Here is a 14,757-nt window from a genome sequence, read left to right on the forward strand (position 1 = left end):
CTTCAAATCATAAAGAATTATATATCATCTAAGTTTCAGAAAACCTTCCTGTATCTAATCTTCAGTCAGCTAAAAAAATAAGTATTATTTGTATATTTTCATTAATCCGAGAAAATGTGACTATTGGAATGTGCAAAGAGCATACGGCCCTTTTTCTCCTTAGAGTCAGAGAGATGCTTTACAATTTTCTTAAATCCAAATTGACAGAAGCTGAAGATTTAACAAGCCATTCGACTCAAGATTAAATTCATATTAATAGGTTTTTAATGCACTGCGATTACGTAGTCAATTAAGTAGATGATAATTTCCATCTATCACAGAGAGCTAAGTGTATTTTCCTAAAGATTGTTTTTACTTAGAGGGATAGAGAGACATGTACCATGCAGATAAACGTATGTTGACCAGGAATACACAATGTAAAACACTATAGTAGGTCTTCGAGCACAAGTTTCCATATCATTCAAACCCAAATTGTTTTCATCAAAACATGTATCATGATCAACAGCTTATGTATGTATGTATGTATCTATGTATCTATATATCTATGTATGTATGTATCTATGTATGTATGTATATATTTATGTATGTATATGTGTGTGTATGTATGTATGTATGTATGTATGTATGTGCACCGCTCCGATGGCCTAGTGGCTAGAGCCTCCGCCTTGGATGCGGGAGGTCGCGGGTTCAAATCCCGGCCGAGTCATACCAAAGACTTTTAAAAATGGTACTAACAACGGTCTCGATTGGCGCTCAGCATTACGTGGTTTGTGTAATATGATTGAGTGGGAGATGATGCTACATGTCTGCAGCCTGATGCCCCAGTGCCAGACATCTCTATAAACTGTCCAACTGCAAACTTCTTAGTGATATGACTGAACAAGTGTTAAAGCCACCTTAAAAATCGATACAAATGTATGTATGTATGTATGTATGTATGTATGTATGTATGTATGTATGTGTGTATGTATGTACGTATGTGAGTTTAACTGCATGTCATTAGAACAATGGATATATGGTAACAATTAAATCAAATTAAAGAGAGAAAGTCGGATTAAAGTTAATCAGTAATCGCAGTCTTATGATACAGTTATTACATTTGATAGTATTCCGCTTCTCCGTGGATCTAGATCCATTTTTTTTCTTCATTCCTAAACAAGTAACTAAGTGCTAGAACATGTGTACTAGTATTATTACTTTACACAATGATCCATTCATTTTCATGTTTCAATTATGTTTCAATGTATGTCGTTCTGATCACCCCCTGCGGGCTCGATGATGTACAATAGGTGTCTGCCCTAGCATGACGATCGGTACGATTAACTTTTGTTCCTTGGGTGGGGTATTAAATGATCATATTCTAGCCGAAGTCTTAGACTTCTAAAACGTGTGCTTTTGTAATTTTTGTTTTGTAAATTGATTTCATAGTTCAAAGCATTTTAAAAAGTTTAATTTTATTTCGTATTTTTAGTTTTGTTTTAGTATGCAATGAATGCTCTTTTCTGCATGTTTAACTGATTGTACGCTTAAATTTGGGATTAATTTTCCCCTTATTCATTGATCTGGAAACTGTCGGTAACAGGATGGTGACCTATTGTATACTGAATACTTTCAGGAAACGTTAGGCAGTCACGCTTACCAGAACATAGGACTGAAGTGATTGTAAATCATACCAAGTAGAAGTTCCGTTTTTATACTACATACCTAGGTCTCTCAAAGGAATGTATTTCACCCAAAAGAAAAAAAGATATATATTATGGATGTTGACGCTCTATTCCTCTATTAAGTGAGTATACGGGGTACAGAGGGAACGATTCAAGGCATAAATGTGTCGAATTTATAAACAAGTTCCAGATTTTACTTTGTTAAATGCAAACGGAATACATTTTTGTATGTTTCTGTGACTTATTTTCCTAGTATATGTTCGTGTATTTTTTCATGTTCAGTGTACTTATTATACCGTGGTGTTACAACTGGAAATTGTACGCTTCAAACAATAAAATATTCAAAATTTTGTGACTAATTTATCGTTAAGAGACGATAACAGCCGTTATCCCTTCTAGAAGTATGTATGAATTACTAACCGTACCTTCAATTGTTACTTGCATGAACATAAGACAAACAGGGCGTCTTAAATGAAATTATTATCAGGAATAATGAGAACGCGTATCTTGATAAGGAATCTGCATTATTCGAAAATTTGTCTTCAGCACGCAGGAAAAATCTATATTAACGGATAGAGGTTTTTATTTGGAGGAAGGCAAGTGGTTCGGGAAAAGTCGAGAGAAGAACAAAAGATAGAACGAAACACTTCACAAATAATTATCATTGGAGAAGACCATGCGATAATTAATATTTTTTTTAATTTAATGAGATACAACCCGTTGAGCATCAAAAAGAGAATATGTTAAAGCGTGTTACTAATGCTAGATAGCTTTTTTTGTAACCTGAAGCATGGTATGCCCATAGTTATGACTAGTTAATCGGTATTCAGTATATAAACATCGGACACTGCTTTGAGAAAATCTCGATTTAGTGTCCAACACATTTCATGTGTATGAATATAGACTAGCGTCATGATGTATAGTTGTATAACGTAAGTCGACATACCAACAAGATAAAGAAATAGTGTTGATTTCAAATTATGCAGCGTAAAAGCATCAGATTCATCCATTATTCAATTAAATATAACATCATTTAGTGCTGAGATCGAGGTTGGGGGAGGGGGGACGGAAACAATCATGTCTAAAAGTGGCATTGGAATTCCGTTGGAAAAACTGTCACCTCTCCCGTTGCAGGCTACTTTTGACATCCAATTGTAGGATTTGCTTTTGAACACCCAGTGCTTAAAGCGAAACTAAGAAAACAAGAGCACATGGGACTATATATATCCAATTAATGCGACCACAGTAAGTGTATTATATTTTATTTCATCCTATCATTGTAATTTCATTTACCTGGTGAAAAGTCGTTCAACGCTTATTTATTACTTCGTGGACCACAGTAAAATAAATCTCTGTCACAAATTTAGATGTAAAATATAACCCGTTTCAGACAGACGTTGAAACCAAAACTCTAATGTCCGAACAGTCATACTGCAGCAGCACCACTTATGGTATCACGGTACCAATTGTTTTTCCATATACCTCAATGCTAATGTTTTGTGAAATAAATATACTTTCTGTCCAACTTGGGCATGCATGTCACACACTGTCATATAGAACAATGCTAGATTGTCAATTTGACAATGACATAACCAGGTACTCCATTGCATTTAAGAGAGATAACTCTACTGGAACTAGACAGGGGTAAGAGTTATCTAGTCACAACAAGCACATTTTCAGCCATGTGTACCATATTTTAAAAAAATCATAAAAAATACAAAATATGATCTAGATAGAAATTAACACAAATTCACATGTTGCCAAGAGGCTCAACATTTTTTTAAGCCAAACAGAAAGTACAACTCTTACATAATGCACCAATCACAGCTAGTGTTGTTCTTTAATTCTGAATACAATGTTCCATACACCTTAAGCCCCGCCCACCTGGACTTGCGCAATTGGTACCGTTATACCTTATATAATAAATGCCCTACCCACCCTCACCGCATGCCAGGTGCAGAGGTGTTAAAATATTCTGAATGTTCCATTCTTCTGGTATTCCTTCATGAAAGCAAATATAATGTGTTAAAGTTGTTAATGGTCGAGCCACATTTTTTAGACTGCTTCTGATAAGTGAAATTACATCTGCGTGTATTATTTTCCCTGAATAACTCCTTTTCTCAGCAAAGGCCCACTCTTATGTAAAAGCATTGGTGGCCATACACAAAAGTGAACGTCCTTTCCACTGCTTGTATAGAAATGGAAAAAGTCCTTGTTTACTACGTCACCTTCGGATGGAATAGGTCCTAAAACAACAGGAGGCTCTTTTATAGCCATGTACCAGCACAGTTCAGTACACTTTTCTATATATCTAGTCGTTGCTTTCCGTTCTTTGACACGTTTCTCAGTCTTACCTATAAACTTTCCCCGGAAAAACTGAAAACAGAACATAATGAATGAAAATCAATACAAAATATACACTATATCCGTTAAACTATGCACTGTGTCAGTAGCAGTCAGAATAACCAGTAGTAGCATCAGTATGAGCATAAAGTGTGCAATACTGTTTCATTTTATTAAAGCGTCAATTTGAATGTCCGGTTCACATATTTATCAACGAAAAATAGAAGATACCAGATTGTAAACAGTACAAAGGGTATTTCCTATACAATTACTTGATAGAATCGCCATAAGTTTCGAATTAAGATGCTGATGAAAAATCAAGGTTTTCTTGATTTTACAGTGTGTCCAATCCTGCTGTTACCGTCGTCAATGTGTTATTCTCCTTTGTACATGGATTTGTTTGATATCCTTTATTTGGTGGGGGTTAAATCATCGGGAGTGTTGATAGCATTTATCATACATTGAAAGACTATCTAAGGTTTATTTGAACTTTTCCTCCACAGAGACCCTACCCATTTGAGAAAACATCGTCTCTGAAGATAAGATCACTCATAAATTCAAATAACTGCTCCCACATTCAAGAAGAAACAATGACTACTCAAGTGATCAATGATTATTTTGTTTTTATAATAATAATAACAGCTTGAATTCGATGAAAAGACAAGATGTGATCTTAGCAGATGATTAAAAATATACAGGCAAAACCTCGTTATATCGCGATGTTCGATGTCCAAAGAAAAACATCGCGATATAAGCGGGTTGGTGTTAACACATTTTTCGAAAATCTTCCCCATATAAATTGTATACTGAAATGTCATTGTTAGAAAATATGTACTGAATTTTCATTGTTCTTAATTTTTACTAACCTCTTGATCTTATAATCTGCTAGGGATAGGAATAATCGGCTTTTCGCAGAGCATGTATTTATAATGTTAATAAGAGAGGTCACCTCAAATTAAAAAATGGGAACTATGCTGCCATCGCGTTATCAGCGAATCGAGTTATAACGGCTTTTAACCTGTATAGTTATTCTCAAAAAGAATTATCATGGCAGAGGGCTTTTTGTTTGTCCGTTTATTGTTGTTTTTTTTTCGTGTTTATTCCTTACATCACTCTAGTATACGATACTAAAACAAAAACTGAAAACATTCGTAGAAACGTCCCTAGCAAAGAAATATATCAATTTAACAAAGATCTTATCTCGACCAAAACAAGAAAATATATTTAAAAAAACACTTGAATACTGATGTTTCTGACAAGTCTGTTGGCTTATGACAGTAGGAGTAGTTTTCGTCCACTAACTGAAAGAGAGACATCAGGTACCTACAATATTCATTTTTTAAGAACCATCGATTAGTTTAGGAACTTAAAACTACCAACGCCAATGAGAATTTCAAAAACTGATGTACATTTAATTTGCATCATTTCAATACCCGTACTTCCCACGTCCCTGTCGTAGAGTAACTGGATAATAATCGTCTAACTACCGAATAATGACATGGCTCTGGAGCACAGCCGTAATGCTCATAGTATATTGGAATCGGCAAGTACAATGATTATGTACATTCTAACCAGTATGATAAAATATTATACAGCAGTTATGCTATTCCAGTTACTATGCAAAGATAGTAAAGATTGTACAAATAATGCTTTTACCTTTGTCAATATTTGAATAATCAGCGGAGTGAAATTCTTCCTTATTTCTAATAGGAACTTTCGAATAGTTGCTGGAATCTGTGCTGTCTAAAAAGTAGAAAGGAAAGTGTCACTCAGTATTGACATTCAATGAAAATTTCGACTGAAAGTATATATTTTCCATTAGAAAAAAGGAATACAAATTAAAAACTAATCATAATTGTCAGTACTAAAAAATAAAAAACAAACAGTATATATATATATATATATATATATATATATATATATATATATATATATATATATATATATAACTCTGACCAATATTTGCCGCCATTCACCGTCATCAAACAGTACATGTCATCAGTAAGGATGCGCTTTATGACATTATCACGTTATCCAATAATTTTACACTATTACGTGATCTAACTCATCCAGTACATTTAAGGACTGACTAAACGAAATACAATAAAATCTTTTATCTTCGAAATTATTTTTATCGTATTAAGTTCCAAAGTGCTATGCGTGTCAGAAATATTGAAAGCATTGAACTATCACTGTACATAATGGAAACAGATTTTAGTATTAAACCAGGAGCGGTTGTTTACTGAAGGGAAACGATGGCAAACCAAGACATCAATGGTTGTTTTCGCTACGGGATGATATATATATATATATATATATATATATATATATATATATATATATATAGAGAGAGAGAGAGAGAGAGAGAGAGAGAGAGAGAGAGAGAGTTTGTAGAGGAGTGGATGTATAATGAAGAGAATCGATAACAAACCAAGGAATCGATGGTTGCTATCCCTAGGGAATGATATACATATATTTATAGTCTCATATATAGAAGAATTACCTTTCTAATGATTCACAACAAAATACGTTTTTAAGGGAAATTTAATATTATATATTGTACATTTGCATGAGATATTGGGTATTGAGTTTAATTTGATTGTCGCTGTTCTTTGTGATCAGGTTATGGTCAAAGGCCTTTCTGTTATACATATTATGATTTTCATCTTTGCTGCCCTAAACCTTCTTTCTTGAAAGGTTTTAAATTCCTGTCGTCCGATATGCTGAAAATAGAAAACAAACCTGTTCCAGGATTGTTCGTCCGTTTCCTGGTAATGTGATGGATGTTTCTTCCAACGCAACCAGATACTTGTGTCCAACTATTTGACATTTGTTATGAATTTCCTGAGTAAAGGAAATACACCACGAATAAAATTGTGTGAAAAATGTAAAGAACAGAAACATGGTATTAACATTTTGTCTACTAAAAGAACAGTGACTCAGACCAAGAAAAAATGAAAATACATCATTCGTCAAGAATTAACTTGCTGATTTACCACAGAGTTATTAAATGAAAACCCGATGAAATCAGATTTCAAATATATGCGTATTTAATAAAGTAGTAGGTAAATTGTTAGTCAAATACAAAACTGCTAACTTCCTTTATAATAAAGCCTTAGGAATGTCCTGATTAAATATGTAATAGAGGTATGTAGCGCCTGTCAAGGTCACGAACGACCGTAAACGCTACAAGTGAAATTTATAGGTGACATCGCATATAAACTTGCGCACAATGTAACCATGGCAGATCTGGCATCACCTGTTACCGTATGTAACAGTAGCCTGTCTTGCCTGTGACTGGTGATTCAGAGCAGACAGCGACACATGGGTCCCTCTACTAGATAAGTTATTTATGGTGGATCAGGCGGCCGAGCATATAAGCTCGTTCTCCGGCTGTGAAGGCAGATAGGAAGAGCTACGTGGACCGCGCAGGGCATCAGCTTAGATGCAGCAAAAACCGATTGCCATCCACTGCATTCTGCCCTGTCTCCAGACGTTTGACACACTGTCGTTCAAATGGACTGGTACAGCCCTGTGTAAGAGGATGAGGGCGACTCTGAGCAACTTTCTCCCACATAAATCCAACTCGTGCAAAAGTCATGGCACGTCGCCCCTCCCCACCAGATTCCTTCAAGCCATGTATAGATGGACGTATGGCAAAGCAGCAGGTATGGATATATTAGGAACTGTAGCTGCACACTTGCTCAAGAAATTGGCTTGATTTTCACTGAACCTAGGCAGCAGTGGAACTCGGCATTCCCTCGGGTAACTAAACAGCCCTTTTTAGGATCAGAATGGTCACCTCTGTAGCATGCGGAAAGGACTAGACATGGTTTCTAATTACTGCCTGCTTCACCTAAACCTAGCATACTGCGGCTGATCAGAATCCCACTTTAGCGGACAAATCCCTTGCGAGAAGACAAAGGTGACGCGATTCATATTCGATGCCAGGAACAAATGCACATTAACGGACAATAAATCAACATATAAACCAATAAGAATAACAGTTCTTATTGGCTTACGACGGCCAGATTCAACACTGCAATAGCAGCCCTAAGTGAAACTCGCCAAGCTGAGGAAGGACAACTCACTGAAATAGGATCGGTCATACCTTTATCTGGAGTAGCCGAAGTAAAGAAAAGCGACGCAAATCTGGTATTTGTTTTACCATCAATTTACAGCTAGTTAACAAGTTATCAAATCTCCAAAATGGAGTGAATGGCAGACGAACGCATTTGACACGCACATTTTTTTCGAACAAAGATATGCATCAGCGCCTATGCAACCACGATGACCAATCAGAATGAAATCAAGGGCAAAGTGAACGAGGACCTGGAGTCTGGTTTTGCAGAAATGCAAAAGGCAGATAAGTTCATCATCCCTAGTGATTTCAGTGCTTGAGTAGACATAAATCACCAGATATAAACAGGTGTCCGTGGCAAAACTGGCGTTGTAAATGCAACAACAGAGGAACCTGCTACTGAGAACATAGGCTTAGCACGACCTCCAAATCAGCAACACATTGTTCCGCTTACCAATCTGCAACAAGACGATTTGGATACACCCACGTTCCAAGCATTGGCACCTTTTTTGCCAAGTCATCGTCAGGAAAAAAGAGAGACATGATCTCGGAACTAAGGAGCCCTCGGGATGTATAAAATTCTACGCTGAGCAAAGGTGAATTGTCTCCAAACTCAATATCCGGACTCAGTCCAGCAGACGAATACAAGGAAAACTGATATCCAAAAGGAATAATTGTACTAAATTGAAACAAGAGAATGTGAAACGCATTTGTCACGGACAATGTGCAGCCAGCTGGATACAAGGACCATAATCTCCGACAATGCCAAGGAAAACTGGGCATCCTTTAGAGACTCTGTTTACTCAGCTATATCCAAAATCATTGGTCCCATCACACGTAAACAGCAAAATTGGTTTGAGGAGAATGATAGTGCCATACAGACACTTCAGAATGCTAAATATCGACTATAAAAGGCTTGCTTAAAAGACAGCTCTTCATCATGTAACACGCCAGAATTCAGCAACATAATGAGGACTGTCCAGTGCAAACGTAGACAGGAATTACATGAAAAAATCTGTAATGCTTTGTAGATAATCAACGGGCCACGGTCATCGGGAACATCTCCGTTAATGAAAGATGACAGCACCGCATTGCTGACTGAAAAAGAATATATATTTCAAAGATGGTCACACTGTCCTCAACGACCAGCCACTTATCAGCGTAGAGGAAACTGATCGAATGAGCCAAGTATAAATAATAATAATAATAATAATAATAATAATAATAATAATAATAATAATGATAATAATATCGACTCGGTACAGCACCTGATCTAAAGAGACTCTTTATAGAACACATAAAACTGTGTACAACGACAAGATTACAAAAATACAAAACCATGAAATTACAAAGAAAACAAATAAAATATATGCTGTCTATAATTAAGGAAGCAACCATTAGTAAATCTTTAAAACTGTTCTCGTAGTAGAAATAGGTGTGTTTTAAGACCACTACTGAATGTGTTTCTCCTCGCGTTTAAGATCTATGGGCAACTGTGAGAGTGTCCAAAAGAAGAGCGTAAGATTCTACGCATAGGTAAGGTGAGATTGGTATATTGGACTGGAGCCAGTCAAAGAATGAGGCATAGTGAACAGATTGTTTGATTGATTCTAGATCAGACGTGTGGCCTGTGAACGTTACAGAACAAGGGGAGGTGTGCTCAGTTCTTTGTACCCTAAGGATGGTCAGAGCAACCTTGTTTTGAACTTTTTGAAATTTGAAATTGTTTTAGTAGATACTGAGATTAACCTGACAGAAGTCAATTACAATAGTCCAATCTTGAAAGTACTAATGAACACATAAGTGTTTTAGTGGTCTCTACCGAAAGAAAATTGCGAATGCAGCGGATGCCTCTCTATATAAGCATCCTTGCATATGATCGTGACATTTTGATGTAATGAGAGCGTATTGTCAAGGGTGACTGCCATTTTTCGTACAGACTGTGTAAATTAAAGTTTATTATTATTTATTGTTTGAGGTAGAGGATGTGAATGAGAAAGTCATTGCTTGGTGATCAGGATGGTTTCAGTTTTATCATCATTCATCTGTAAGCTTGTTACATGTCATCCATGATTTCACATCGGAAATGCACCTCTCTACACCTTGGATGGTTTCCGCAACTTCAATTGGGCAGCTAAATTTGTATATTTCAGTGTCATCGACGTACAATCAGTGAGTCACCGGATGTCGATCTATGACACTTAAGAGCGGATGAGGTTATACAAATGAAGAGACCGGCGTAGAGGACAGAACATTGTGTAACACCAAAATATAGATCACCTGGGCTAGAATATTTTCCATTCACGGACACAATTTGTCTCATATTGATTAAGTAGGACCTGAACCATATTAAAGGCTGTAACTTGAATACCAAATACATGCTGGAGAGGATGATATAATGTATCATAGTTTATTGTGTCAAATTCCGCAGACAAGTCAAGGAAAATGAAGAGACAGTATTCTTTCCACTTTCCAAGCAGAGAGAAGACCGCTAACTAAGCTCAGAAGGGCAGTTTCAGTACTATGTTGAGGGCAGTATGCAGACTGTACATTGCTAAGAAGACTAACTGAATTCATGAGAGATACAAGCCGGGATATAATATCTTTTTCTAAGATTTTTGTATGAATGGGAAGTTAGAAACAGAGCGGTAGTTCCTTAAATAGTTATGATCAAGCGTTGCATTCTTCAAATTAGGTTTTAAAATGGTAGTTTTGAAAATGATGAGAATTTTCTGGATGAGAGAATAGTATTGATAACATCAGTTAGTGAAGGTAATATTGAATCTAAGTATTCAAGATGCAGACGTGTTGCAATCGGATCCAGTTCATATGATGTTTGGGTGCTCTTCATCACAACTGTATGTACCAAATCCATAGAGACTGGTTCAATATTTGTGAAAGGTCGCCGTGTATATTCTGTATTACTGCATATTTTAAATAAACATAACACGTAACGATCCTCCAAAGTTGACTCAGATTGTTAGCGTAATTGACCTGCAGTCATATGGCAAAGCATCCAGGAGAAAATGTTATACCTGAAGAAGTCTGCAAAGCCGGAGGCACGCACATGACACAGGAATATTACTGAACTCTTGCAATCAATGTGGACTTAGAACGTTACCGCAGGTGTACACATATACATCCACGGTCCAAAGGAAGAACTACAAAAGCAACAGGCAATCCTGCCAAAATAATGGTATTTCCTTATTATCACTGGCCTTCACAATACTTTCCAAAAAAATATGTTGATTCGTCTAGCTCATCAAACCGATGAAAAGTTCATACCAGAGATTCAAAATGGTTTCCGAAAATAATGAGGCACCACAGACATGCCTTATGCAGCTTGTTGACTCCAGAATAAATCCCATGAAGAGAACTCCAACCTCTACATGATATTTATCGACCTGAAAAAGCCTTTAACATATTTAGCTACGGAGGCTTTTGTAAGATATTACCAAACTTTGTCCAGAGATATTCATCATGATAGTTCGGCAATTCTATGATGGCATGCTCGCTCAGATTGTTGACGACGGCGAGTCATCTGAACCATAACAATTCACTCACTGAGTCAAGCAGGGCGGTATGATGTTCTCTAACATGATTAATTGTGCCTTCCGTGAGTATGGCAATTTGATGGACATTAGGTACCATCATGATAGCAAGCTCTTCACTCTTGAGAGATTACAGGCGACTATAAAGTTATGGGTAGTGACTGTTCATGATCTATTTGTTGACAACTGTTCCCTGAAAGCCAAATCGGAGTCTGAAATGCAACTTAGTATGTACCATTCCTTTTAAGTTTGCGGCAATGCTGTTCTTACAATCAGTATCAATAAGAGAGTGGTGATGTACCAACCTGCACCTCGACAGCATTACAAAGAGCCTTGCATAGTCAATGGCCCAACCTTCATGACAGTGGACAAGGTTACCTTTCTGGGCAGTACTCTTTTCACATCGATGATCATACCAACCCTAAAATTATTGTGTATAGTCTTCAACCGATAATGTACAAATCTGTGGAGGTGCAGGAATCATTATTCACACAAACCCAAGATCTACCAAGACATTGTGTTGTCGGCCCTGCTATGTTGTTGCGAAACCTAAACGGTGTACGTACGCCCAGACAAGACACTGAGTCGTTTTCACATTGGCTGCCTGACAATACAGATAATATGGCAGGACAGGGTCCAAAACAGTGAGGTTCTGGTAATTTGGAACATGATGTGAATCAAATGTTTAAGAGAGTTATTTTCTTCTAGACTCAAGATTTGGGCCTCTAACCTGTTTGGAGGGAAATTGTGGTACTGTAAAATGGAAGAACTATTGGCCGAGAAGAGTAACAGTGTAACGTAATTGGTCCCCTTCCCTCTAACGAAAAACCAACGTTAATAATACCATGTGTGGATCTGCCTGAGAAATATACATATATCAAAAACACACATATCAGGCATCCGATTTACATGCTCTGTCTATAAGTATTTAAACCTACAATATGACCAGGTTACCGCACTGAGAGTGATGGTCTTTTTGCAGTTAATTGAAATAATTAAAATCTAGTTTACCCAAAACGAATGAAAATTCTTATCGGGTTTCTTACGTTTGTAAGGTGGTAACAAAAAGGTAATGGATGGGGAACTTAATGTTTGGTTTATAAGGAATTTAAATTCCATTTTCTATACTAACTTCTTTTAAACCAAACCCATGACATGTGTTGAAAATATGGGCTAAAATTTAAACCCTATTTGGAATGTTTATGTTTATAAGGGAATACGAGAGGGTTAATTGATAAATAAAGTTTGTTCATAAGGAATTTAAATTTCTGTTAGAATCCAGAGAACACCAAACATATACTTTCCTGTTAGAGTACAGAGAACCCCAAACATATCAAATTTCTGTTTGGGTCCAAAGTGTAATTTCTATATCAAATTTTAATTACGCGTCAGACAGACGAACACATATCAAGCATGCAGGCATCTTTTAACATAATTTCCGTTACAGGCCAAAGAGACCATCCATGTTACGATGTTTCATTTCATAGCCAAGCAAATCCATCATGTCACAAGGTTAAAAGTCTTCTTCAACCACGTTAGAGCTCAAATCTTGATGCTAGAATCCACAAACAATATTTAATATAGGATTGTCTTTATGCGTCAAATCTCCACACTTTACTACTTCGAGTAAATACCAAAAACATACCTAAATACGACAGATGACATTGAAGAAATAGTATGATACCCCAGGGCACACATTTTAAGAATTACTACCCTTCACATCTATAACGAATTAATAATCATTGTCGGTATGTACCGAACATATCTAAAGGATCCACATCATTTGCATTTGTGTTGCTACTTTCGAGAACGATTTTCATTCTCAGGAGGTCTCTGATGGTTTCAATGAGTAGAACTGAATTCGTTCATAAATCCTGAATATGTTCCCTTGATAAACTTAAGTTATGCAGGTATAAAGCTTGTAATCAGATAAACATTTAGATTGGAAAGGCCCTTTGTCACCAGCCATTTATATAGTATCATCATTGTACTCAATTCTGAATAGTATATACAGTAATATTGTCAATATAGCCTATAAGGACATGTAACATTTGGAGTTGCCAAATCAACAATGTTAAGCATTACTCCATTTACTGCCAATGCAGCTTACTGTTAAACATTATTTGCGACATTAACAGGAATTGTATTAAATTACTGTGCAGAATACATCTGTCCTAGAGCTTAAACAAATACATAAAATGCACCGATAGACAGAAAATTAATCTTAGCTCTTTAATACAAATATTTATAAAGTGATTTCAGACATACACATTAATGAGAAGTTTCACTTGTATAACAACTACAAATATACATAAATATTTTGTAGCACTAAAGCTAAGCTGCATCGTATATTGTGACATAACCGATTACTATCAACCTAGTAAGAAGGTGCTGAACAGCTTCCTTTTCAGGTCTCTTCTTATTATATCCACATAGTGAGAAAGTGGCGGATAATTTCATTTTTAGACATTTTTCTTACCAAAAACATAAGAAGAAAGTGATGGATATCTTCGGTTTTATACCTTTACTTACCATCAACATAGTGAGAAGGTTCTGGATAGCTTCCGTTTCAGACCCCTCCTGCTCTTCAAACGCGTCGGTCCATTCGTTATCATACAGTTCTGAGAATGAATCTGCAAGCTTAGATGCTCTGGTTTCATCGCTCAAATCAGCTATTGAAGGATTTCTATCCACCAGTAGAAATCCCGCTATTTCACTTAGTCTATAGATGTGGCAAAATATAATGTAAATACAGGCATATTTCGATTGCACGCACGTTTAAATTTCTGCTGTGAACAATTCTAAAAGCATCTGACACGAGACAATCATATTTCCTTGTGATTTGCTAAGAAACTGCATGTATTACTATGTTTTCTTTACAAATAGTCCTTGCGTTGTTGATGTTGTTGTTGTTATTGTTGTCAATTTATAGAACGTATCCATAAACCAGCATTTTGAGATACAAACGTCATGAATTAAATGCTTGATATTCAGTAAATGAGTATCACACTGTATGCATAGCATAACTAAAAACAGAGAGGTAAAAATTACTAGAGGGCGGAAATAAATAAATAAATAAATAAATAAATAAATAAATAAATAAATAAATAATTCATAT

General features: G+C 36.1%; 1 protein-coding gene across 1 annotated transcript in view; it reads right to left on the minus strand.

Moving 5' to 3' along the window:
• The window catches only part of LOC149797528 (uncharacterized), a 152,917-nt gene that overhangs the window by 102,541 nt on the left and 35,619 nt on the right, over positions 1-14,757 (minus strand). The window contains exons 10-14 of the mRNA XM_089960771.1: positions 14,172-14,361; positions 11,945-12,060; positions 6,750-6,987; positions 5,664-5,750; positions 3,762-4,040 (exon numbers count right to left, since the gene is read on the minus strand). Coding sequence (XP_089816897.1) covers positions 3,762-4,040; positions 5,664-5,750; positions 6,750-6,987; positions 11,945-12,060; positions 14,172-14,361 — 910 coding nt within the window. The remainder of the gene's footprint in view (positions 1-3,761; positions 4,041-5,663; positions 5,751-6,749; positions 6,988-11,944; positions 12,061-14,171; positions 14,362-14,757) is intronic.

This window comes from Sinohyriopsis cumingii, chromosome 6 (genome assembly GCF_028554795.1).
Source record: "Sinohyriopsis cumingii isolate HCF-2022 chromosome 6, ASM2855479v2, whole genome shotgun sequence".
NCBI classification, from domain to species: Eukaryota; Metazoa; Mollusca; class Bivalvia; order Unionida; family Unionidae; genus Sinohyriopsis; species Sinohyriopsis cumingii.